The 27,789-nt window shown below is 48.7% G+C and overlaps 1 protein-coding gene across 4 annotated transcripts in view; it reads right to left on the minus strand.

Moving 5' to 3' along the window:
* The window catches only part of GRIA1 (glutamate ionotropic receptor AMPA type subunit 1), a 774,249-nt gene that overhangs the window by 26,812 nt on the left and 719,648 nt on the right, over window positions 1-27,789 (minus strand). For all 4 annotated transcript variants that reach the window (XM_069653990.1, XM_069653989.1, XM_069653988.1 and 1 more), the window contains exon 13: window positions 23,068-23,315. In XM_069653990.1, the coding sequence (XP_069510091.1) occupies window positions 23,068-23,315 (248 nt within the window). The remainder of the gene's footprint in view (window positions 1-23,067; window positions 23,316-27,789) is intronic.

Genomic DNA, 27,789 nt, shown 5'->3' on the forward strand with positions numbered 1-27,789 from the left:
AAGCTGACTCCGGTGTCGTCCTTTGTGTGCCTGCCTGGCACAACATCGCGTGGTGTAGGCCCAGGGCCCAGGCCCACCACGAGGCCGGCGCCCCTGCTGGCCAACGCCGACCTCCCCCTATTGTGGGCCATGTGAGCATGGCAGTTTGAGAGGACCCTGGCCTGGGTGCCCCCAGAGCCGGGCCGTCGTGTGCTGGGTGACCCCAGCTCTGTGGGGGCTCCAGTGACCTGGAGCGCCGCGGGGTGACCACCACGGCATTATCAGCGGCGTGATCGCAGCACAGTGGGACCCGTCGGGTGATCCTGACCTGAGTGTATGGGGCTGCCCGGTGACCCGGAGCAGCCCCCAACAATGTCGACGAGGATGCCTCAGTGGAGGCGAGGAAGCCGCGTGTGCAGAAGCGGCGCCCGCCGGTTCGGGTGGCCCAGGGCCCGAGTTGCGAATGGTGCCCGGGCGGCGGATGGCCGCATGGTGGAAGCAGCAGCAGTTGCTGCGGCCGCCACGGGAGGAGGAGATGCGGCCCCCTCCTTTCCCCCAGTGAAGACAGTTGGCTGTTCGGTGTCGCTGCACCGTGAAGGTGGCGCATGTGTGCGCCCCCCCCCCTGCCTGGCCACAACTATGGAGGAGGATGGGGGAGGGCTGGGCCCAGTGAGATGCTGCGGGCCCAGTGAGATGCTGCCCCTCTTCTACCATGGGATGCAGCCCTGCCGCTGCGGGGAGAATGCGGGTGGTCGCCGAGTGGGGGAGAGGCCCTCAAGAAGGAATGCAACGGCATCCGCCGCAAGGGAGGGATGTGTTGCACCTCTCCCGCCCGCAAAACACGCTGTGCGGGATCCGCGGCTGCCAAGCTGGCCGGGAGGTGCGGCCGTGTGCCGGCACCGAGAAGATGGGAACAGCTGCAAAGGGGGGCTGCCAAACAGCTGGCGCGGCCCCCATGGGAGACGGGCCCAACACCAATTGGGCCCGCACGAAAAAAAAAATGCACTCTGGAGCAGGGGAGTTTGTGCTCCCCTCATGAACCGGGGCACACAGAGCCTACGGTGGCCCGATAAAAGGGGCGTCTCCCGATAACACCCATGCCGCTGAGGTGAAAGACAAGAAAAGGAAGAGTGTGGAGGGCTCTGGCAGCCCCGCAAGGAATGGGCGTGCTCCTTAACGCCGGCGCTCGCAGCAACACGAACAAAGGAAATGGGGCGGGCCCAAGCCCAACTGGGCCCGCAAGAAGAGAAACGTGAGGCTGGCCCAAATCCAACTGGGCCCAAGGAAAAAAAAAATGTTTTTAAAAATGAGGTGGCGAGCTGCCTGCTTTCCCCGCTGTAGAGGGAACCGGTTGACGGGCGTGCCGCATGGAGGGGACGCCTCACCTCCCCACCGCCAAGAGAACAAGAACAAAGAGCAGCACTATAATAGAGTTCCTCAATTTGGCACTCAAGTTCTTTAGCTTGGCTCACAATACAGAACATCACGAGTGACTGCCAAGGGACAGCACCATTTCAGATGCCATATGCTGTTGTTTTAACACAGCAAATTACTTTGCAGTACTTTTATGCTGGTAAAATAGCTCAACGGGTTGAGTGCTCGCTGCTGTGATCTGCCGGTCGCAGGTTTGAATCCTGGCGAGGCCAACTCATCCTTTTGAGGTTAATAAATTATATTGTATGCGTATATGTTCTTTGTAAAGCGCTCTGCGAAAGCGCTTTATAAATAAGACGTCATTGAATTACTATGTGGGGAAATAATTCTATAGATGCAATTAAGGGTTGTGGATATGGGGGATTGGGAGGAGGATGAGTTCGATGCAGGGTGGTGGGGGATTCAATGAAGTCAATTACCAGGCAGATCGAGCCCTCCGTTGCCGGTCTCCTCAACACACATCCTGGGCTCCACATGTTGAATCATGGAGCTACGGAGGCTTGCTGGTTTTTAATGCAACCAATGTCCTTTGAATATGGAAATCAACCGTTCACACTTTTAAAGCGATTCACTGAAAATAGACGAAGGAACCAAAGAGCTTTGAAAGACGCTTTGATGACCGGCTTGGCGTCAAAGGAACGCACAGACTATAAATAGAACCTGCTCCATCTTGCAATCTTGCCCCTCAAGAAGCAGAAGACGCCACTGACGAGCGCCCATCCTGCCTCAGAGAATGACCCACTGATTGTCGACGCAAAAATAATCCTTTGCAACAATGAGGAAATCAGGGCCACTTGTGCAGTCTGCATCTGCCTCATTCAGAAGAGGCCTTCTGCAGAGACTGCCTGCAGCGGCGGGAATAAAGGGCGAAGGCGCCAGAGGCGGCGGGGTGGGGGGCGCGGGCTACAGAAGGGAGAGCACAGGGGGGGTGGAGGAGAGAGAAGCTATCACAGGTGAACCACAGTGTGTGATCCGTAACACATGTCTTGGCAATGACCCCCGAGGTGGCAAGGCATTCTTCCAAGGACGTGGTGGGACGCCGATGGGTCAGGGTAACCCCAGCAAAAGAGACTGGATGCCAAGTTTCAGAGTGGAATATCACTCAGTGTGTAGTGCACCTGGAAACCGGAAGCCAAAAGAACATCCAATGGTGGACAAACACTGCTAGCATGCACTAGACAAGCACACTAAAAATGAGGGATCACCCATCTTGGGAAGGAGACAACATCCTCTTCATCATCACCAATGTAAGACTACATGCACACGCATGCAGCCAGACAGTAGTGACACAGTAGTCTTCTCATCGGGCTGAATGGGAGTGCACCCACCGCGCAGCCGCAGAGATACTGCTGCTGTGGCTAATGCAATGGAGGTTTCAATGTACGCGGCACTGAAAAAAAAAAAACTATTCCAAAGAGGTCAGATATTTTCTTGTTGCGCCGAGAGATACTCATATCACAGCATAGTCAAGGCCTCGCGATTTCCTGACGTAGAATAGACTCTTTGTGCCTCTGTATCAGGAAAGCAACACCCTCCTCGGACAAGACCCTCAAAGCCCATGGCATTACCACAGGGATCTGCAACCTTTGTATCTCCAGAGGTTTTGGTCTACAGCTTCCATCAACCATAGCCATGGGAGTTGTAGTTGAGAACAACATGAGAACCACATTTGCAGACACTGGACTTAAATTGGGCACAGACAGTAGAGTAGCTTTCAAGAAAAGCGATTCAGTAATTTTGGAGGGTGCACTGATTTCTAGCAAAGAGAAATAACTGGATTATGGCCTGATGGTGCCTTAACAAAACATTACATATTATACCAGAAAGCTATCAGAGGAGCCCGAGAGAGTACACTAAACGGCTCATCCCCAATTTTCATCAACGGCAGACACCCTGTAAAGCACTGTATAATACTTCAAATGCGGCACCACCCATACCACCGGATGACCCTGAGGAAGATATGTTGGCAAGCCAGGCATGAAAGAATGAACTGACCTCCGGAATAGGACAAGGCTCTCCCACCCTGGGTGGATGACACTGTGCTAGCCAGACCACCCTTTCATCCTTCATTGCCTCTGTGTCCCTGGCAAGGTGATCTGGTGCCCCCTGCCCACTCGTGCCTGCATATCTGCTTCCTCCTTCTCACCACTATATCCTTCTTCTCTGCATCGTCTCTCCCTGTCTGCATTCAGACCCATTTTTTTGCCTGCTTGCTTCTCTTTTCTGGCACTTTTTTGCATGTCCGCCATACTTTGTTCTCTTCAACCCCCCTCCCCCCTCTGAACACATGACACATGACCCCCCTTCTTTGCAGAGAATAAAATGATAATTTCCAGTTCAAATAGATACATGCATCAGTTATGTTTACCGAGAAGCAGGTAGATTTGTGATTAGCAATGAGATTAAACCTCAGTTTCTGTTGATTGCTTGTTTGTGATTGAACAATTACTATCTTTATTTGGCCTCTGAGATGTGTGTGTGTGTCCGTATGTGTGTGTGCGGGGGGAGTTGTGCATGATGTGATGAGATGTGTGTAATGAAACATTTGTGATGTGCGTGCCAGCTCTGACTTCCAAAAGTAACCCTTGGTTTCGGACAGAGTGTGTGTGTGTGTGTGTGTGAATAATTGATTAGCGTGATCTGGGATCCCTCAATAAGCTCTTTGCAAACTCTATGTGAGGGAGACTGCTCTCGAAGAACCACAGTGACACCATTGAGAAGTCTGTCATCATGTTATGATACCCGAAAAGGAGACCTTTGGCCAAGAGTAAAACCTTTCGGTTGTTTGTGCGGTTGGTTCCAGGTTGAATGACTCTTTGCGCACTTGTGATGCTGAATTTAATGCTCATAAACTGTGACAAGGCTGACAAGAAAGTGTATTCTGCTGCTCTTTTGGTATACGCACAGCCTGAGGAACACCACATTCCCAAAACATCTCATGGCTCAACATGTCCACTCCACAGCTGCAGAGGTTGCTATAAAAATGATCCACCGAACCTTTGCACAGCATCAAATGCCTGAAATCCTGCATTCGGACAATGGCTGCCGATTCAGCCGACACCAATTCACTTGATTTGCGTAACACCTGCTCCTGCCACAAAGGGCACACCAATGGCCACACGTAAAAGAGCAGCTCCGGCTCACCCTCCAAAAAGCACGATTCATCACACATGCTGGGCAGTGCCCAGGCCTTCCCTCGTTAACACAGTGCCTGCAACTTTGTGCGACAAACCACATTCCAACCACGCGAACTGTGCCAGCCGTCTTCCTTTCCTCCATACACAATAAGACTCGAGTCACGTGGTGACCCAAAGTGGCAGATAACAAACAAGACAAATGCCACTTCATTGAGGCAACGTACTTGTAAACTTGCATGCACACAAAATAGCCAAACCCTAGACATCACAGGCAGGCCGATAGGGGGAGCCAGAGTTTAAAGAGGCCCAGCCTCTAGAGAGTTGGTCTTTGTATTGTGAGGCGGGTGGTAGGCCGAAGCTGGTGGAAGCCAGTACCAGCCGGCCAAGCCAAATGCTGAAGCCCTGATTGGGGAGCCAGGAAGAATTGGGAAACCACACCCAGGCAGCCTGTGTGGGGGCGTGGCTATAAGTGCCTGAGGACTGGGGAACATATCATTGCTGGGTTTTGCAGAACAGATCGCATTCTCCCCACCAGGAAGAGTACCCAAGGACAGGCCATTCCACTTGGCTAAATCGCAGGGGTATTGCTAGGTCTGGAAAAGATCCGGGGCAGGGCTAATGTCAGGACTGGCGGGACTCGGGGCTAGCTAGCCTTTTGGTTGTGGCCCCTGAGTTTCTAACCAGGGTTACAGCCAAAAGACCCAGGGCTATAGTCCCTTAAGCCCACCCCCCCTAGCAACGCCTCTACGCAGGTCACTTTGGTTATAATCGAGTAAGATGCCGGAAGTAATACAAGTATATAAGAGATGCCTGAAGAAGAAAGGGCTATGACTAAGCCCCCATTCACCCTGGGGATGCCACACGTCATGGGTGGGATAGGCATGTGGGCAGTGGAAGCAGCCGTCCATGCGGGTATACTGCGCCCACACAGCTCACAGTTCACACCCGGGGGAACAAAGCAGGCCCTGAACCGGCTGTGTAGTACTTTAGGCTCCCAGGAAGGCTGAGGGTGAGGGTGCAGGGGGGCAATAGAGGGAAATAAAAGCTTAACCTGTAAAATATGTGCCGAGTCAAATGAATGGCAATAATCTACCTGCCGGCCATTGGGTTTCCAATGCCGAATTATGACTTACACATTCATCTGGGTTTAAAATAAAGAATGGCTGTGAGTTATTGGAAATCTGTCAATTATTGGGGAGAGAAGGGAGCAAGTGTAGGTCAGGATTAGCAAATATTTAATCTTTTATTACACACTTAATAACGGAGAAAAGTCTCTAAACGCAGAACCTGGTTTCAAACCTGTATTGCTCTGCCGTGGCTTGCTTCCAAGACACGCCGTTGCCCCTGAGTTATTCTCCCGGCCATGGGTAGGTTCTGTCTGGCGATGGTCAGGGGCGTACAGTGGGGCTCCTACAATAACAGAGCTGCATACACTGGTGTGACAGTCAAACGAGCCCTGACCACTGAGGAATGCAACACACATGTTCTCACACACAATGCATGGTGCCTCAAAAGTTTATCCCATCAGAAGCAACAAGCCAAAGCCGACAGTCATCACCTACCAAGTCTCTGGAGACTAGGAACAAGGTGGACACCGACCACAAGTCATCTTATCCTGAAGAGACAGACCCAGGTGACTCCCACCAACCCTCCTGAAACAACCAGTTCCACCACCCACTGCCCCAGCACACGGGCACAGAGGTCAGCAATACCCCTAGCACCAGCGGTGGCAGCCTTCTGGGGAATGCATATTTACCTCTCCTGGCCCATACCCCCCTACCCTGCTTGCTCCCTTTCTCCTGCTCTCTCTGATGCCTCACCCGCCTTTGCTGAAGGCGCTGCACCACCTCGTCCTGCTGGGCGTGTCCCTGTGGCCTTCACGAAGAGGAGGCACCCGCCATCTTGGCCCGATTCTAAACAGCACCCATTAGTGAGTGTTTGTGTGTGTCCGTATTTGTGCGGGTGGGGCATATTTTTAAATTTTCATACAGCCTTATGTCAACTCAACACTCTGCATACAGTGCTCGTGTGTGAGTACTTATTCTCCAACATTTTGACTAAAACGTGCACAGTAAGGTGTGCGCATGAGAGGAGGGCGTGGCTACGAGAGCCATGTAGGAGGACGCGTTCCAGCGGAGCTCCCGAGATCCTGAACAGATCCGGGCAAATTAGTGCGGTGCGACTGCTTATTGAATACCGACGATATGCATGCCAGCGTGTGAAGGTGCTACCGAAGCACTGTGAACTTTTGGAGGCCATAGTAGCTACGACGGCGAAGAAAAGTCGAGAGACGCTGAGAACAAAGGGCGACTCAAAATGGCCGACATAGGCCCGAGACGGAATTGAAAAGAGTTGCGGGAAGACCTAACCAGGTCAGCGTGCAGTGCGCCCACTCATCATTCGGCAGACCTGCACATCCTCAGAACCATGTCCAGTAAGGCAGTGCGACCCAAGGCGAAACAGCCCACGCTGGACAACTTCACCAAAACGTCCCCGGGCCCGGACGCCACCAAGAATAAAGATGCACCGGCCGTGGGTGGCGCGACGACTTCGAGCTCTAACCAAGAAATCCTGGCAGCGATTGCGGACCTGAGAGCGGCCTGGGAGTCGAAATTAGAACTGGCTGTCTCTGAATTAAAAACGGCATTGGACCTCAAAGTTGGGGAGGTCCAGGAGGACGTCAATCTACTGAGACAAGACGTTAGGGTTCTGGCGGAGCGCACAGAGTCCCTGGAAAAAGAAGTTGGCCCGAATACGGCGGACTGTGCCACCCACAAGGCAAAACTGCACGCCCTAATCCAAAGGGTGGGCAACTTGGAAAGTAGAGTGGAGGAGGCGGAAGGACGAGCCCGTCGCAACAATATCCGCATTGTGGGCCTACCGGAGGGGACGGAGGGCCGTGACCCTACTGACTTTGTTGAGACCATGTTGCTGCAGGAGATATCCGGAGGGGCCTTATCCCAAGGCTTCGCAGTGGAGAGAGCACATAGAGCCCTAACGAGGAGGCCGCCTCCCGGAAACCCGCCCAGACCCATCATTGCCAAAATTCTTAACTATCGTGATCGGGAAAGAATATTGGAACATTTTTGAAAAGGAGGCACGATCAAGAGAGGAACAGCAAACATCACGGCGTATCCGGATTACACCCTAGCTGTGCAGCGGAGCCGCATGAACTTTGGGACTGTGAAACGGAGGCTGAGGGAGGCAGGTTATAAATATATGTTGCTTTACCCTGCAAAACTGAAGGTTATACAGGCGCATAAAACTTTATTTTTTGAGACCCCAGAGGACGCCATGTGGCTCGACACACAGGGGTGCCCTCAAGAATCGGCGGACCGGCCCCAGAAGGACTCGGAGGAGCTGCGGAAGGCGTAAAATGGCGTCGCCAGATGGCGCGACTCATGGACTCTGAGACTTGATTATAGTCGGTTCGGAACCTTCGGTATGGAAGGTCAGTTGGTTGTACTGTTTGTCACAAACACTGGGATTATTATCGAACGGGAGCCCCATGGAGCGATACTCTTTCCCCACAATAGCTTAGGTGGCCATTAGGGCGACCTCACCCTACTGGGCTCCGTGCACTGATCGGTGATTGCGGAACTAGATGTGGGGGTGCCTGAGCTCTGTTGTTGAAGCTGGGCAACAGTTGGGGTGTGTGGTGTTGGGGGGAGGGTGGGTGAGGGAGGGGAAAGGGAGTTGGAGTTTGGTTGTGTGTGTGGTTAGTTTGGGAATGAGCTTATTCGCGGAGTGGCTGCAGTGGGACGCTTTCTGTGTCATGAGAACCGCTGGAGGTTCCCGTAAGTGGGGTGGGAAGACACATAATTGCCATGGGTGACCTCAAGATTGCCACCTGGAACGTCCGTGGTCTCAATAATTACCTGAAAAGAAATAAAGTCATGTTCTATGTACACGCCTGGGCCCGTGCGCAGCGGAACCGATCATCTGGGGGGGGACTTCAACTGTGTTCTTGACCCCAAGATAGATAGGTCCGACAGTAAAGTGGACAGGCCCACCCCAGCGGCTAGGGCTCTACGGGTACTATTAGACGACTTTGGACTAGAAGATGTCTGGAGATTGAAACACCCCACGGCCTTGCAGTACTCTCATTATTCGGCCCCTCAACAGTTGCACACGAGACTAGATTACTTCTTTGCCACGCCAGAAGTGGCGATAGCAACTACACAGATTGAATACAGAGCGAGGGTCCTGTCGGACCATTCGCCCTTGGTGATGGCCTGGCAATATGGCCGCCCCAGAGGGCGTATTCCAACATGGCGCCTTCGGGCGGAGGCGCTCAGAGACCCGGTCTTTAGAGAAGATATTAGAGAGACGATTATAAGGTACTTTGAGGAGAACACGGGCAGTGTGGATTCGGCTGGTACACTTTGGGAGGCCTTCAAGGTGGTAGTGAGGGGCGACGCTATTTCCAAATCAAAGGGCCTTCAGGGGGGGTTCTAGCCGAGCTGGAGAAAGTGGAGAAAGAATTGGAGCGTGAATGTACCAGAGCGGGGGGGGGACACAGACCTAGTACTCGAATTACAACAACGATGCTCGGAGCTTTGGGAGCGGTTTTGTGACCTCAACTACAGGAAATACGTGGAGAGGCAACATGCAGGCGGTGACAAAACTGGTTGCCTACTGGCATGGCTTTATAAGAGGGAAACCCCCAGGGCCCCGATCATGATGATAGAAAGGGAAGATGGGGAGGAGGCTCACACTCAGGAAGAGGTTAACGCTGCTTTCTTAGACTATTATAAAGCACTGTATGAGGACAAAGGGGAAGACAATTTGGATAAAATCAGGGACACACTGGAAGATATGGAACTGCCCAGGATTAGTGCAGAGGAAAGGGAGGAGTTAGATGGTCCCATTACGATAGATGAACTGGAAGAGGTGGTGAGACGGCTGCCTACTTGCAAGACCCCGGGCACTGATGGACTCCCGAGTGAGTTCTACAAAACGTATACCGCAGAGATACTCCCCCCTATGCTGGAGATGTATAACGAATCATTTGAGGGAGGCCGATTGCCGGACACGCTCAGAGAAGCGCTGATCGTGCCGCTACCCAAGCCTAACAAGCCGAGACAACACTGTGGGTCGTACAGACCGCTGTCGATGTTGAACCAAGACAGTAAGATCCTGACAGCGGTCTTGGCGGACAGGCTGCGCAAGGTCATCGGCAGACTGATACACTCGGATCAGACAGGTTATGTCCCTGGCAGGAATATAACCCATAATCATAGGCGGCTCCACCGGATGATAGAAGAAGGGAACAGAAGAGATGAGGAAATGGCAGTGATCTCCTTAGACGCAGTTAAGGCATTTGATTCGGTGAGGTGGCCGTGGCTGTTTGCGGTCCTGGGGGAATACGGGTTTGGGCCAGGCTATATCAGATGGGCGAGACTGCTGTATAGCCAGCCAACGGCTAGGGTGCGCACGGGATCGGTGATATCCGATAAGTGGCGCCTAGGTAGGGGTACTAGGCAGGGATGTCCTTGGTCCCCGATGTTATACATATTGGCCCTGGAACCCTTAGCGGTATATCTTAGACAGCAATATGACCTGGTGGGCATCGAGGTGGGAGGAGAGAGCCATTTGATATCCTTATATGCCGATGACTTGCTGCTGTACCTAAAATATCCGGAAGAGAACCTCCAGTATGTTTTGGAGGTCATGCAGAAGTATGCCGAATTGTCCGGCATAGCGGTTAATCCTGGCAAGTCGAGCATGTTCCCCCTAGGGTACTATTCGAGGGTCCCCACGGAACGCTTACCGGTATTGCCCGTGCCTTGGGCAGCCGAGTCCTTCCGATACCTCGGAATAGACATATATCACACTGTGGTAAACGAACATCTGCACAATACCGCGGCTGCTGTGGATAAAATCCGTGCGTCCATGCGATTTTGGGAAAAGCTGCCGCTGGCGATGATAGGGCGAGGGGCGTTGCTTAAAATGGTTGTCCTGCCTAGACTGCTGCATTTCTTCAACAACATACCATACTTAATACCTAGGAAGTTCTTTACCAAACTCGACAGTATGTGCAGGGACTTCCTATGGCACGGCACTCGCAACCGAGTGGCGCTGTGGAAGCTGCAAAACTTCTACGATAAATGAGGGATTAAATTACCACATTTTGAGGCCTATTATGTAGCGAGCCAATTGCAATATGTTACACAGTGGCTCTCTGATGAGGAATCTCCCGAGTCCAGGTTGGTTGGGACAGATTGTACCCCGTTTTATTTGAAGGAGATCATCTGGGTCCCTAGACAAGACTTAAATCTTCGCCCTGGTATGCTGTTACTTGGGTGGAAAATGTGGCGTAGAGCATGTCGGCTACTGGAAAGCCTGGATCCGTGTTCGCCGCAAGTGCCACTGGTCGCCTTGACTGCGGAGGATGGTCAACTTAGGAAAACGATCAGAATGTACTGGGAATCGGTTGGGTTGGCCACGTTAGGAGATATATGGCAGGATGGGGCCATCAAGGATTTTGCAGACCTAGAAGAAGAGACTGGGTTACATGGGGGCCAATACGTTACATACCTCAGGTTGGTACGGATTATCCGAAAATCTTGGCCTGAGACGGTGTTAGCGGAGGATCCGGACGCCCTGATTGATACAATATATGATATATCAGAGGGCGGACACGAGATCTCCAGATTGTATGAGGTGGTGATGTCCCGGGTGGGAAAGGACTTGATAGACTTGAGACTAGAATGGGAAATGGAGGTGGGGGCTCAGATGACTGATGGGATGTGGGAACGGGCTCTGGGATATCATAAAAAAGTGTCCAGAAATGCTAGATTACAGCAAATCCAACTATATATCACGCACAGAGCGTATATGACCCCCAAGAGAATAGCTAAATTTGCGAACTCGGGCAGGCAGGCATGCCCGAAATGTAACGAGGAGGACGCGGACATGACGCATATGTTCTGGTCCTGCCCAGTAATCGAAGTCTTCTGGAGAGAAGTGTCACAGAAGTTAGCAGACAAAGGGGTCCCGATAAGCATTGACACGACCTGGGCTTGCCTCCTAGGGGGGTTCCCCAGACCGAAGAACACCAGACATCTGGGGAAACTGAGAGACGTAGCGTATATACTCGCTAAGAGGAGGATAGCTATGAACTGGAAGCAATGCTACAAACCTAGTGGGATGTGGTGGAGGGATCTGCAAAAATGGGCGGAAGCTGAAACCATGGTCTGGCAAGAGGCATGCAGTAAATGCGGGGAGGAGGATGTGGGCAACCTAGTAGCCTGGAGGTTGTTAGTCACTGGTCTGTTTGGGGTACGAGGAGAACCTACTGCCTCGGAGGAGGAAGTCACCCGGCCACTCCAGGTCGATACAGAACTACCCTGTTGATAAGCTCTTGGGGGGGAGGGGGGGAGTGCAGTGTTGTGTTTTCTTAAGTGTCAATTGTCCTATTGTACATAATGTCACAAGTTTGTTTGTACTGTTTTCACTTAAAACAAAATAAAAATATATTAAAAAAAAAAAAGGTGTGTGCATGAGAGGTGCGCGTAGGCGATGCGCATGTCCGCTTTAGGACTACCAGGGTGAGAGGACGAGTATAGACGTGGTGTGTGTGTGTGTGGATGTGTGTATACTGTAGATTGAACCGAGATGTGTGGATTGTGTGAGCACGTGCGTGTGTGAATGGGTGCTTCTCCACTAGGACTCGAAGAAAGATACGCAATGTGGGGACTATTTGTTTGGGTGCGTATTTGTGTATTTATTTGTGTTTGCACATCTACTTGCTGAGGTGTGCGGACTGTGGTTGTGTATACCTGTGGCTACACTGTATCTCCAAGAAACAGATGGATTGTGTAACGATTGTCTCTGTTTCCACGAGTGACAGGAAGAGGAGTGAGGTTAATCAAGAGTGTGTGTGTGTGTTTGTGTGCACGTGTGTCCCTATTATAGTACTCCTAGAATGTGATGAGATGTGTGTACTGTATTTGAGTGTGTACTCCCCCCTCCCCCAGGATTGCAAGTGATGTTTTGACAGCGTGTGTGGGGTGTCTATCCTAGGACTTCCAGAATGAGTTAAGACTTGTGAACTGTGAGTGTGTGTGTGTTTGCATGAGCGTCTTCCCCAGGACTCCCAGAATGCTAGGAGATGGTGGCATGTGTGTGCATGTGCACACGTGAGTATTGTTAGTCACCTCAAATGAGACACTGGACAATTGACAGAGCTTTGAGTGAGGGTTATCAAGGTTGATTAAGAAGGCAGGTGTGTTACTGATTGTTGACATGCAAGGATTGACACAGAGACATGTTCTATTAGTCACTATTGAGGTGCAGAACAGCTTTGCGTGAGTATAATGCAGAGAGACATATTGAGGTGCAGTGAATAAGTGGATGAGAGCAGGTGATTCCCTAAAGTGTGCGGCACTGCGTGCTTTCAGAATGGCAATGGTACATTCCAATATTCAATACATTGGGCCTCATTACGAGTATCGTACGCCTCTAGAGCACGCCACATTTCCAGTGCCCTGGAACCCATTTTGCCATCTGTAAACTGCGTGATATAGTGTTTCATTCCCATGTAAGTCAAATGCATTTGTTACAAGAGGTACGCTCAGCTCTCAGACAATGTAAATTTGAAGACCCACTAGTGAGAGTGTTATAAGTATGAACTACGTGCAATTTAGGGTATCAGCAAATGGTACAACGTCCTTTCATCGCAGGATGTTTTTTCACTGGGTTTTTTACTGCAGATTTTTTAACGAAAAAAAAATTCATCGCCATTTTTAGGGGGGTTATAAAAATATATATTTTGGGTGTGGGTGTTGGGGAATATATACAAATTAAAGGAGTTGGAGGATTTGGGGCGTGCCCCTGAAAAAAAAAATTGGATGTTTTCCCGAGTAGACCGTAGTGACCTCTTGCCTTTTAGAGTTCGTATTCGGATGATTCATGGAATTAATGGAGGTCCCACGGTACCCGTCATGTATATGTGCAAGGCATACGGATATAATTAACGTGGCAACTTCATGTAGATAACAACATAAGGAAATGACACTCTGGCTGCATGTACTATTTTGAAAAGTGATGAATATTCACTATTGTTTAAAGCAGTATTTGGAATGTGCTCTGTGTTGCTTTTGTGGCAGTCATGCGCATTACAGGGTCTGAATGCCTGAACCTAGCTGGCTTGCTCAATAGTGATCTATGTTTTCCTGGGCCTAGTTGACCTGGTCAGGAGTGAGCTATGTTTGCCTGAACCTAGCTGGCCTGCTCAGGAGTGAGCTATGCTGGCCCGGACATAGTTGAACCGCTCAGGAGTGTGCCATGTTTCCTTGGGCCTAGTTGGCCTGTTCAGGAGTGAGCTATGTTTGTCTGGACATAGTTGGCCTGATAAAGAGTGAGCTATGTTTCCCTGGTCCTAGTTGAACCGCTCAGGAGTGTGCCATGTTTCCTTGGGCCTAGTTGGCCTGTTCAGGAGTGAGCTATGTTTGTCTGGACATAGTTGGCCTGATTAAGAGTGAGCTATGTTTCCCTAGTTCTAGTTGAACCGCTCAGGAGTGTGCCATGTTTCCTTGGGCCTGGTTGGCCTACTCAGGTGTGAGCTACGTTTGTCTGAGCATAGTTGGCCTGATCAAGAGTGAGCTATGTTTGCCTGGGTCTAGTTTAGTTAGCTAGTTAAGGAGTAAGCAATGTTTGCCTGAGCCTAGTTCTACCCCCCACGAGTGGGCTATGTTTGTTTGAGCCTTGCTGTCCTGCTCAGGAGTGAGCTATGTTGGGCCAGACCTAGTTGAACCACTCAGTAGTGTGCTATGTTTCTTTGAGCCTAGTTGGCCTGCTCATGAGTGAGCTATGTTTGTCTGAGCATAGTTGGCCGGTTCAAGAGTGAGCTATCTTTGCCTGGTCCTAGTCGACCAGTTAAGGAGTGACCTATGCTTGCCAGGACATAGCTGGCCTGCTCAGGAGTGAGCTAGGTTTGCCTGTGCCTAGTTGACCTGCTCAATAGTGAGTCATGTTGTCCCTGGTCTAGTTGACTCGCGTCAGAGTGAGTTATATTTACCTGGGTCTAGTTGACTAGTTAAGGAGTAAGGAATGCTTGTCTGAGCCTAGTTGAAGCCCCAGGAGTGGGCTATGTTTGTCTGAACCTAGCTGGCCTGCTCAGGAGTGAGATATTTTCGCCTGGATCTAGTTGGCCTGATCAAGAGTGAGCTATGTTTGTTTGGGCCTAGTTGGCCTGCTCAGGAATGAGCTATGTTTGCCTGGCATAGTTGGCCTGGTGAGGAGTGAGCTATGTAGGCCTGGACCTAGTTGACCAGTTAAGGAGTGACCTATGATTGTCGGGACGTAGCTGGCCTGCTTAGGAGTGAGCTAGGTTTGCCTGTGCATAGTTCATCTGGTGAGGAGTGAGATATGTATGCCTGGGCCTAATTGACCTGCTCAATAGTGAGTCATGTTGTCCTTGGACTAGTTGACCCGTTTGGGAGTGAGTTATGTTTGCCTGGGTCTAGTTGACTAGTTAAGGAGTAAGCAATGCTTGCCTGGGACTAGTTGAACCCCCAGGGGTGAGCTATGTTTGTCTGGGCATAGCTGGCCTGCTCAGGAGCGAGCTATTTCTGCCTGGATCTAGTTGGCTCTGCATTGCAGGAGAAGGATGACCTGGGAGTGAAGAGAGGCCCTCATCTTAACTCTTCCAATGACCTCCCTCCCATGGTTCGCCCACCCTTGGATGGCTCTAGGCACTCATCTAAATATAGTATCTAAGTGGAAAGGATGGTGGGTTCTGCAACAGAGATCGAACGAATCATAACCTACTATCTTTGTGAACTGATATTTATTCTCTGTCGAGGAGGCTAAGGCGCTGTGCTCGGAGGGCAGGTGGGGGAAGTGGACTGATCTCTGTTCTGTTAACGTGCCTTCCCTTAGTTCCTAATCTTCCTCTCCCTTTTTTTGCTTGCCTCGCGTCTCTTATTGCCAGCTCCAAGTGGTCTTGGAATGGAGTTGCTTCCATCTCCATGGCAACTAGCATCCTTCGGCATCCATCAAAAGGGCAGTGGTCAATTACCAGTGAGCGGTACTTCCCCGGGACATGCTCCTTCCACAGGAAGGAGTTTGGCACTGAGGCAGAGGTCAATGCTCCCAGCGCAGTACGTCCTTGCGTGCACCGGAAGTCGCAGTCATGCATCAGTGCACGGGGAAAGCTCAAAGACAGTCCACTGCTCCTAAGCAGCCAGGGGAGTCTGAGACCAACCCCCTCCACCCCCTTCCACTGTTAGTTAATCACTCCACATGAGGACGATGGTAGAGCACAACAGCAATCACATGTATAAACATGTCTGTGACAGAGACACACAAGAGCAGCTGCACACATGGGGCTTATTTACAACAGGGAAACATAAACAGGTCACCGGAAAGAAATCAGGGCTGACTCAGTAATCCCCGCGAATCCCTCTCACCCTTACCCTTAGTATTACCCTTTCACACCCCTCGGGCTCGGCAATGGCAGCAGCTTACACGCCCATCAGAAAGGCGAGCTGCCGGCGCATCTCCCGAAGTGGAAACATAGGGATGCCAGAGTGCCAAGCCTAAAAGCTCAGAGTTCCTAACACCCAAACACGAGTCTTAGCTTACCCCTGGGACCCTGCACACTGAAACACGCCACATTTGCTGCAGATGTTCCAAACAGGTGAAAACAGACTATTTTCTTTGGCTCCTCCTCTGAGGCGAATATGACAGCTCGCCCTATAGGTGCATCCGAAACGCCATTTTCTCCACCCTTAAATGTTTGCTTATTTCTCCTTTGAGGGGACTTGTGTTACCTTTCATGAGAAATGCCGCCGAAACTACTATGTTCTGTCTTACGCGTTAGCACGTCCCATCCTTCTCCTGCCACTCTCCTCCCTTCTGCTTCTCTTCACTCCTTGCTTATTTTCCCCACCCTCCCTTCCTTCATACGCCATCAGACCCTTTGTTCCCTTTCTCCTTCTTGCTCTACTTCCCCTATCTACTCTCCCCTCCCTCCTTTCTTATTTCTTTCATTCCTTCTTGCTGCCTTCTTCATTTAATCCTTGATTCCAGAGCTCTCACCTAATTTCTCCCCTTTTTGGCTCTATCTCCCCTCACAATAGCCTCCTGATTTATTTTCTTTTTTCTACTGTCTACTTCCCTCCTCCCTTGTCCCTGCTTGTTTCATTTGCTTATCTCCTTTTTTCTCTCTCTTTCATCCTTCTGGCCATACACCCTTTCCTTTCCAAGCCGATGGCCCACTCTCCTACATCTCTCCCTTACGCTATTAGTACGCTTTGTATTGTCTTGATCTTAATCACCGCTACCTTCACACTTTTCACTAAGCACACCTGGGCTGCTGTCCGTCAATTCGCCAGAGGTCCACCTATATATCTTCTGGCTGGCCTCTTCTCCCTGCCTCCCACACAGATCCCCTTTAGTTCTGCAATGCTTCCCTGACAGGGGAGCAGGGTAGATGCATGTTGCATAGTCAGGTCTCTGGATGCAGGAAGGACTCCAAGCTTCTGCAGGCAGCAGGTCAGCCTGCCCACACTGGGGGAGGGAGATAACACTCACAAACATGGAACCCCAGGATCTCGAAACTCTAAGCCTGCGCTGTCGGTTTCAGAAGCACTGTTGAGATGTGCTTATCAGGAATGGCAATTCTTAAGTCTCAAATCAGGGGGTATTTCAAATGGACCAACCGTGGTGATTCGCCGCCACTCTATGGGCCGCTAGTAAATAGTCCACATCCTGGATCACAAGCAGCAGTCAGGTAACTTGGGGTTAACTGCCTCCATCTCAACACCCAGCTGTGGCCTGGAAGGACCAAGTCCGCCCAGCACCTTGAAATGTACAGGGAGAACAGGGCACTGTGGACCGCACATGGGTCCCCATGCACTGTAAGGAGGACATTTGGACTAGCCGCTAATTTATGAAACGTGGGACCCAAAGACATGAATTCTAATCCCTTTTTCTGCACTGGACGAAAATATGTGTGATCTTCGACAAACCACTTTACTGAAACGTAATTCCGACATCTTTCAAAATTGGGAATACTTAGGGAGCACTTAGATGGAAGTACCCAGCATCAATCTGTTTAAAGTAAATGGAAAGCTATATTTTTGTAAGGGATATCGCGCAGAGAACAGATCAAATGATCTTGTTTGGAATGATGCCCTTTAATTTTTATTTCTTTCCCTTAAAACCTGTTTATGTTTCTTACAGGAACAAAAGACACATACTTAAGCAACAGACCACCCCCTCTTCACACCCGCCCTCCTTCAGTCCACAAATGCATGTCCCCTCATTCTTCACAGTGGTACTGTACCTTGAAGGGATCTCTCACCACCACCAGTTTCAAAGGTTGGTACATTCCAGGCTCGAGGCAGTGGGTGGGAAGTGGGCCGGTCATGGGGTAAGGGGCCACAGGGCTCTGCTCATACCAGGGCCGCAAGGCGAGGTCCTGGATATGAGGAGCTTTGTGTAGTGAGTGGTGTATATTGTGTTGACCTGCAGGACCCCAAAAGGTATCATAGATGGTGTGAGAGCTGGCTGCCAAACTATAGTTCACACAAAGCGCCACTGCAGAAAGTGGGAGATTTCAGACTTTTGGACTAAAATACTTGATTTTTTATGGAATTATTTAGTTTCCCTGACTTTAGGCTCTAGAGGTAGTACTTTTCTTCTCGTCACGTCATGATGATGCATAATGATGAGTCAACGGATTTGCCTTCTGACACAGAGCGACGCAGTGACCTAATCTTTAAGTAAATTGCCACGTGCCGGTTAAAGAAGGAATGTGGCTGCCAACACATCAAAGGCTGGCTGAAGTCTTGTGGTTTAATTAGGGGATTCAGTGCTTTCAAATGCATGTCGTCTGGGCACAGACTCCCCAAGGAGCAGTGCAGGGCTAGAGTTGGAGCTGAGATCTTGCCGGGGCCCCAACTATACTTTGGGAATAACTTAGAAAATGGCCGCCACAGTGTGGTCATTCATGAGACAGCCCACGGGCCGACCTAGAAGGATGTTGGGATCAGTAGGAAAAGCTACAACAAGCAGGGACGCTCTAGGAGCACTGTTGGTATCACTGGTGACCCCTGACCTGAAGTACTGTGCCCTGTTCTGGAGACTCCATCAGGAGTACCATGCCCAGCTACGCAGGCCACTGGTAAAGTAGAGTGTTCCACTCAGGGTGCGTCATCAGAGCACGGTTGTAAGCTCAAGAGCTTGCAACGGCATAACAGATAACACTCTCTGTTCTGGTGTCCAAATCTGGAGGCCACTTCACAGCTATTGTGCCCTGGTCTGGTGGCCACATCTAGAGTATTAGGGCCATTTCAGGAGTCCACATATCCAGAAAGGTAAGGAGAGACCAGAGACAATGAAGAGGCTAGCAACTAAAATGGTTCTGGTTGGGTTTTACAGAGCCAGGATCTAGAATGTAAATATTTATAGAGTGAGGCTGAACGGGGCAGCGGGCGGTGGGGAGATAATGGCATTAAGGGTGATAGACCTAATTAACACAAGAACCCACTTCGAATTACAGAGATCTGCGGGCAGGACTGCCCGGTGCAGAATGGCACTAGAGGATAACGACACATGGGCAGACTAAGCTTCGAGGTCAGAAAAAACATCAATAATGGAATAAGTGTACGGGGGTTGAGGGCTGACACCTCATTCTAAACACTGTAGAGGGATGCAGTGAAATGAGACGGGCGAGGCCCGGATGACTGCCCTGCCTGGGGCTCATATGTTTGGGTTGGATAATACGTAACAGCTTGAAGAAGGAACCTCTCCGCTCCAGAATGCTCACCTGAAAACTATTTGTCAGCCTATTAAAGGCATCATTCTTGCAAGATAGTTTGTTGGGTGTCTAGAATGTATTTATGAAAGGCTAGACATACTCATCAGCTGAGAGTTTTATCACATGTCCACCTGCGATGTTGAGGTGACGCCATTGGATCAACCACATGGTCTATTTTAGAATCTTCTAGAACTGCTTTTCTGTTCGCCTTTGTGGTGTTATGCTCTCAGCCCCATCATTGGCCGGAGCACCACTTGATCCAAAAGAGAAACACGCTCCTAGAATAGACATCAGCAGTGCTTTAAGTGGGATAAGAAATTGATACTGTGCCCCAAGGAGTCACCAAACAATATTTAGGGCAGCGGCTATGACGTGTCTGGCCGGCCTTAGAATCATTAGTAGCTATGGAACCTTTGAATGACATGTAGCATAGGTAGCCAGGGAATTCACCTAAGCCAGGGGTTGTGTTTTTATTACTGATCTGCTAGGCAGCAAAATCTAGCTTAAAAGGTGCATTATATATAATATAATGAATTGCTAGTAAAAAAGGACTCAAATAAAATATTCAAATATAAAAAATAAAATCAATATAGGTTATTTGAGGTATCAATCGGTTCCAAAAATCAGGCAATTCTTTTTGTATATTATATTTCCCCTTCAGAGTTTTGCCAAACAAATAATTGAACTACAAATGTAGGAAAAGGATAATGTGATTCTAAACACGAGGCCATAGTGACATCTACTGGGCAAAAGCAGTATTGTCTCTCATTGTTTTATCATTGACTTTTAGCATGTGGGGAAATCAGGTTGGGAAGTTGGGACAGGGTTCTATCTAAGATCATTTTTTTTACTCTGCTTGGACTGTGGCCTGGCTGGCCCTCGCTCAATTAAAGCCCCAGGTATCAGGCATAAAGAGCCTGCAGAAATAACAAAAAGGGGCACTGGCGAGGGAACAAAGAGGTTAATTGGGTCTGAGCCTTAGTAAAGCACCCGTGCGCTCCAGCTAGATATGTGTGCATCTGGTTATTTAACCATTGGCAACATGAAGACAACAGTATAGGGGTTTGAACCACTGATTTCCCCCAAACGCCATCCAGACTGTGGCACAAAGAAAACCAAGAAATGAAACAGCACACCGCAATGCTCTCCTTCAATTTTCCAAAAGCAGTTTGGGAAGATAAGATGAAAAGTACTGCAGGCATTTGACTGACTAGATCTCACCTGACTCCTGCACTGTATGATGTCGAGAAGTCCTCTTGATATGCAAATCAGCATCACTTTGGCGCCTAAAAATGGTACTCTGGGAATGTTCCCTTGGCCAGTTTTAAAGGGTTTCAACTGGGTCCAATGACGGGCATCTGAGTTTTAGGACATGTATGGTCTCAGTCCGGAAGAAATTCTGCCAGTGATAATTTGCCACTGCATCAACATTACCATCGATAGCGAGGTTAATGATGGCAGCTGGGTGTTCTGTATTACTTCCATCAGTATAGAAAAGCTGCTGGTGGTAAATACCGCAGGTGGTAGTTACTGCCAAAAGTCATTGTTCAGAGTGTTTTATATCTCAATGAATTGTGATGGTATTTAAAACGTACAAGTGGCGGTAATTGGATGGTAAAACACGACAAACACATGTCAACCTCCAGTGCAAAGGTAGTTCACTCACCAAAATACCAACACAAAAAAACAGTTGCCCCTAATTACATGGGAATTATCTGACAACGCAAAAATACACTATATTGTTGCATCTGCTAATGTCTAAGACATTTTTAAGACCAGCTCATAAGTGCTATGTTTGGTGGTTTTATTTACCACCCTTTTTTGTGATGGGGTTCCTGGTGGTAATGCATTCATCACAGACCAACATTTTTACTGCCGGTGATAAATCTGCGATGATCTAGCGGGCCACGTATTTCCGTGAAGTATTATTGAGCCGTTCTGTGGTTGGCAATATACCACCGGCAGTTTTACCACTTGGCACCGGCCAAAGCATGACCCCATTTTCCGAAAGAGACCCTTAAAAAAAGTTATGGTGAGCCTTTCAATTTCGCCTGTAACTGATTATTGGTTCATGATGGCATCTATCAGTCTCAGTTGGTAGTTCGATGAACCAATTAAATTACTCTTGCTTCATCGAATGTACACACTTAGTCCAGTTTAAAAAAAAAAAAGAACAACCTACATGTGGTATCTGACTGCATCTTTTGAAAACCATATGTAAATGGCGTTTGGGATTACCGCCTGTAGAGCATCTTGCTAACTTTTCAGTAAAGCCCATACCTCTGACGTACTGCGGCGGCAGCACTCTGTCAAGCACCACACCACAGATTGAAACACAGACACGTGTAAAAGGGACCACACAGTCAGACCCCTCGAGCGATGCCATGGCTGGCTCAAGAAGCACAGCAAGGGTGAGGCTAGCGTCACTCAAAGATATTAGCCGGTGTGGACTGGCCTATGAGAAACTCTGGAGATTTCCTGCTAGGCCTCTGCTCCGTGGGCCTCTTTTGTGTGGTAACCTATTTCATTTCCAATTTGTCTCATAGGAAAAGGGTTGGGCTTCTGAAAATATGTAATATGCGTGTACACGTATGTAATATGTGTGTATTGAACATTTTTGCACCAAAGAATTGGCAATGAAATGAGAAAAAGTTGATATTTGACAAATATTTATTGAAGACATAAAATGTGTAAGCTGTCCAATGGATGGGCTAGCTTAATCTATAACGTTGGGCCTATTTTTTGAGCCATTGATAGTGTGCAGGGGTCGCGAGTTCCCTAAGACAAGGGAACTTCTTCCATTAGTTGTTCCTAATATCACTCATATGCCAGGGTGCGTTTCTTCTCTCTGCACCTGAAATACTTAGTTAAGATTATTTCCTTATCTCTTAGACTGATCCTTTAAATGTCATAGTTGATAAAGCACTAGGAGTGCAGGGTTTCCCAATATATTCATGTGTAATATGCGGCCACTTTGAAAATAATTTCCCGGGCCTCTTTTGGTTTCCAGTCCACCCTTGGATATTAGGCATGATCAATGCACGTGCGTGTACACATGTGCCACTCCTTACCAAGTATTCCTATGCCTTGCATGCCTCTAGCGTTGTTTCCACAGTGCGCCGCTGGGCCTTTTAGAAAATGGCCGCCGCTAGAACCTGATCAGATGAAAACAACATAAACAAAGGATCTATTTTAAAAGTGCCAAGGGGGTGCACAAACGTTCTCTCTGTATATTGGGACCCTTCCTTTTCTATTCAAGATTGTTTCTAAAAATTACAAAGAAGTTGCTCCCGGCTGAGTGGTCGATCATAAAAGGGATTCTACAAGGAGGAGGCATCTTGAGGGCAAATGGGAAGAGAAGCCCTGGCACCAGCCATTGGCAGCACCGCCATGCAACAGGAAACCCGATCTTAGTAGATGCAATTAAATGAGTTTACTTTTCACTGGGGTTATAGGTCCTTGCCTTGTTAAGAGTACTGCATTTTGGGAAATTAAAGTGATTGTCGGAGGCACAGTTAGCATTTCTTGTGTTTTCGAAGAACAAAGGCTGACACGCACGGCTGCTTTACGGAATGTACCAAGAGCTTGAAAAACTGCACCTGGTCCTCTCCCCTTCCACAGGATTGGAGTTGGGTTCTCCCACGAGATGAACAGGTAAGGGCTGGATACGGAACGTTTTGTCCGGGATTAGGGATGCCGATAGCCGGGACCCCTAGATGGTGATGAAGAGTCTAAAATACCTACCTTAGAGGTGAACCCTTGGGGGTTGCAATTCCGTATCCTTTGGAATCCAAGTTACCTCCCACCTTCATGGTGTCGCAGGGCTTCCTCTGCTCGATGTATTCGTTCATCGTCGACTCCAGCAGGTAGGCGTACTTGCCCTTGGATTTCCTCACCCGGTTCATTCCCTCTTCGGTGGTCTTCACAAAGACGGAGGGCTCGGCAGACCTCATGTAGGTCCACATCTTCTCGAACACAGCGATTTTGGATCTCTGCATGGGAAAGAGAGGACAACAGTGTGAGTAGCTCAGCTAGTGTGTGGCGGAAAGATGACGCGTGCCCAAGACCCCCGCATGCACCTTCGGCTGTACGTCCAAGACAAAGGTTTCAGCCCCAGAGAAGATTCTGCTTCAGGGAAGACATATCTTCCCTGACTGACATCAGTGAGGCACAGAGTCACACATATAAGGGCAATAACAACTCCAAAATATGTATTCAAGCATTGTGTACCGTGATTTCATCACAATAATTTACTACGTGGTAATTTAGTTTGTGGCAATAAAATAGGCATATGTAGAGGGGTAGGTGGTAGAGAGGGGCGAGGAAAGGTAGGGGTGTGGTGGATAGATGGGTGAAGGTGGCAGTTTTTGGGGAAACCCCCCCTTTTGGAGGAAAAAACAAACTTCATGACCACAAAGTATATTACCACATAGTAAAATATTCCAATATAACCGCCTAGAAACCTCAGGCATGGTCCAAGGACCATCCTTCTGTGGATCAGTAGCTTGTGGTCCTAGGGAGCACAGGGGGCCTGCCCAGTTATGCGCACAGAGAATACTAGCAGAACTCTAAAGCAGGCACCGCACACCCTTCAAAGTCAAGACCGAGCACTCGGCACCGAGATGGCAGATGGACAGGGCGCCCAGTCCAAACCACAATGCCACGAAGATACACCCAAAGCTTTAAAGCTGTATGCACACGTGAAGACAATGGGAGGAGCAAAGGGTATTGGGAGAGGCCATAATTACTGCACGGCACTCATTTCCTTTCCCAGAAAAGCATCCCAAGAACGAGAGGCGACAATAAGAGCCAGTGGAGCGGGGAACATAAAGTAAACGAACGGTTTGATGCTAATGAAGTACAATTTGAGAAGGCGAAAAACAGCACTAATTAAAATGGATACCTAAAACACCAACACATATGAATGTTGCGCATAGTTTAACAGTGGGTAAAAATATTGAAAATTACATAAACTATAAAAGTTTATGAGCATGCATTCTACATCATTTTGATATCCCAAATAATACTCAAGTTCACCTTTGAACACAGTTTCCATGCTGTCAGGTGAGCATTAGCAGCATCCCGACATGATATATATTAGTAATACAACGTCACTGGATTTATATTTCAGTAGTTAGGCAAGACGAACTCCTGAGCTACAAGGATCTTCTCAGGGTGGCAAAGAAAAGTGGGCCCAGGGCAAGCAGAGGAGAACAATGATTCGTCATGGAGGTGGAAGCACAGGGGCCTTCCAGATTCTGTAGATGCAGCCGTCACTGTCCATCGAGATTATCAACAACCATATTTTGGGTTTGATCTTGAAAAGCTTTTTTTTTGTTGGGCTTAATCGTAGGCCCAAAGCTCACATCCCCATGAGGCCTGTCATTTTTGAATGCTTATATATTTTTAAGACACGTGAACAACCTTAACAAGGAAGATGTGGGATATAGTTTATGATGAAAATATCTAAGTGATATTTTCCTTCTTTTAACAACAGGTTATTGGGTATTGACTGAAATGTGTGACAAAAGCAACCTTGGGAACCCGTATAGAGTGGTGTCAGTTTGCATCCTTTATCCTCCTGGAATGAACAGTATAAATGTGTATGGGGCACTGAGCTCAGGGGAAACAGAGAAGAAAAGGAAGTGTGCTCAGGAAAGTCTTCCATCCTTCACCAAACAATTGATCAGAACAAATCCCTGCTTCGCGATTTAGCCACGCTTCTTTCATAGTAGCAACTTGACTTTGCCTACCTTTTGTGGCAATCACCCCCGCGCCCGTGGCGTACATGGCTGGTAACGGTACACCAGCCTGGGCCTAGGCAAGCCCCAGTTAAACGAGGGACTCGACCGCCATGTCCACCCCCAACAAGGAGGTGATAGCCATTCGCACCCGGGGTTCATTGGTAAGAAGATGGATTGCATGCATATAGCACAATCCCAATCTCCATAAAGATAAATAAAAACAAGATGTCTGACTCGTAGGAAAAGGGACTTAGTCCTTTATCCATTTCAATGTCAGCAGCAATGGGCGGGAGTAGCGACGGACCGAAGCACAAAGCACCGGTCCAGCACGTAAGTGGGGAGGGAAGAGAGGAGGTGAGGAAAGGGTATGGTTTGGTTTTGAGGGTTAGGACGTGGGGAGGCAACAAGGAGAGGTTGCATGCTGCATCCCCACACTCAATATGGCACTACCCGGGTGGCTGGAAACAGGAAACAGTGGGCGGTATGTTCATGGCCACAGTTCCAGTTACCTGATAGGCTGAGTATCCTTCCCCGGGTGCAAATATTCATTGTAACCCATTGAATGTTGATAAATCGTTCCAATTGGACAATGTGTGACATCTACAGAACTAGTATAACCGGCAGGCTTTTCAGAAAGCCTCATTTCAAGGGTAACACTGCTGCAAAGCATACCTACAGCCATTTCCCCGCAACCGCCCAGGCAGATTTTTACATTGTCAACAGACCCATGACAAGGTACCCATAGTCTATTCCTCATCACTGCCCAGGTTGATTCAAATACTATCAACAGGCTTAGCATACCCATGTTGATGTAATTGCCAAAAGTGGAGTCATCAAAGGAAAGGTGTGCCGTTCTAGGTTTATGGTCTCCCTCATTGCCCCTTCCTCATACCATTGTCTACACTTGTGCATATCGTTTTAAATCTTTGAGTCTCTTCATGAACATTGTGGTTTTTAACTGGGCAGCATTTTCATCTCTCATTGCTGCGCTAAATTCTCTGGAAGTGGAGACGGCTAACACACTTATTATATATGCCTACAAAGGCAATACTTGCACCCATCATTCATGCCCTTTCAACTCTGTTTTTCTTCCTAATGAGAGAGTGTCACTGGTTAGAATAGCTTGATAGTCTTGACTCTTGCGCCATATGTGCTGTTATGGGCCTGTAACATCCTTGAGGTCCGCAGGGCTTTAAATTGTTCTTCAGAGTCCATATGGCTCTTGGACCAGGTCTATAAAGCTGAAGTGGATCTTTATTAATCCAATTCTTCACTGTCAAGAGTCTTGACAAACAGATCAAGGAAAAAGGCATGTGCTGATCGGCCCCACAAAATCAGCCCACCTTTTGATCTCCGGATGTAATCCAAGAGGAGAAGCCTTCAAATTCCATCTGAGAAATGTTAAAAACTGACCACCACACTGGAGTACAATACTTCCAAACAAGAGCATATGATGAACATTTGTAGATGATTTGCTCCCCTATTCTCTCAATGAGGAGATCTTCTCTTTTCACTGTAAAGATCGGAGGTCAGTGCAACCTTCCAAGACTCATGTAGCCAGGGGAGTTACTAGTTCTGGAAAAGACCCGGGGCTAAGCTGATGTCGGTATTGTTGGGACTGGGGGCTAGCTAGTCTTTTGGCTGTAGCTCCTGAGATTCTATCGGGGGCTACAACCAAAAGATCAGGGGCTATAGCCCCCTTAGCCCCCCCTAGCAACGCCCCTGCATGTAGCACACACCTGCTCCCCTAGGATTAAGCAGACCTATTACTCCGGGTAGATCAAAACCCCAGCCTTATTCCACTCACCAAGTACAATAGTGGGAGTTTCATACTCCAGTTCTAGCAATATTTATTGGTGCTGCTAAAATGTTATCATGAATTACGGAGAGCATTGGGCTCAACCTCTCATCAGATTTTCCAGGCCCCACAGAGCAACAAAGCATCTTTATTGAATTTAGGGAAAGAGTGGAATTATTTGGCGACTTTTCTTTTCCAATGTTCTCGAGTCAGCAAGCCACACCTAATGGTCAAGGGATGTCCTTCATGTTTCACAAAGGAGAGTACATTCTAGGGGTTCTCTAGTCACTGAAAGGCAGGATTGTTTGGATTTCGGAACAATCATTAATGCTTGGGATTTTGTTTCTATTGTCCTAGATATTGCGTGAGGTCCCAGCATTTTGAAACATACTTTTTTCAAATATTTCAGAGACCTAAAAAAAAAAGCATCTATCGCTGAAGTTTCCAGAGGGAGCAAAACTTGCAGCAGAGTAAACCATTCTCCTCGCACCGGTGTGCGCAAACCAATCATTGTGCACCTGGATCTCCGGCGTCACAGTCTGACAGTGAAACCATGGATTCCAGCACCCCTTTCTGATCTGGAAACATTGAGGTAGCTCAGTCCATCATTTCCAATCTGGGAAGAGGTAATGAACTTCGATATATCTAAATCGCTTACTTTCCTAATTCCTCAGCTTTATACCCTCTCATAATATTACCTTAAAGGCATAAAGGATGTCCCCTTCCTAGACTTCCCTCTTCCCAGCTGAGGGATCCCATATTTGGGCCGAATGAGCTCTCATGCAGAATTGATTACCCCATTCATAAGAATGTACCCCCTGCACAAATGCTGGTGCCCCCTACTTTTGAGATATTGCGCCCTGTGATATCTGAGCGGTTTTTAGTGCATTATAATTGCAGTAAATAAATAAATAAAACGCTATC

Source organism: Ambystoma mexicanum, chromosome 3q (assembly GCF_040938575.1).
Source record: "Ambystoma mexicanum isolate Mex_15411 chromosome 3q, UKY_AmexF1_1, whole genome shotgun sequence".
NCBI lineage: Eukaryota > Metazoa > Chordata > Amphibia > Caudata > Ambystomatidae > Ambystoma > Ambystoma mexicanum.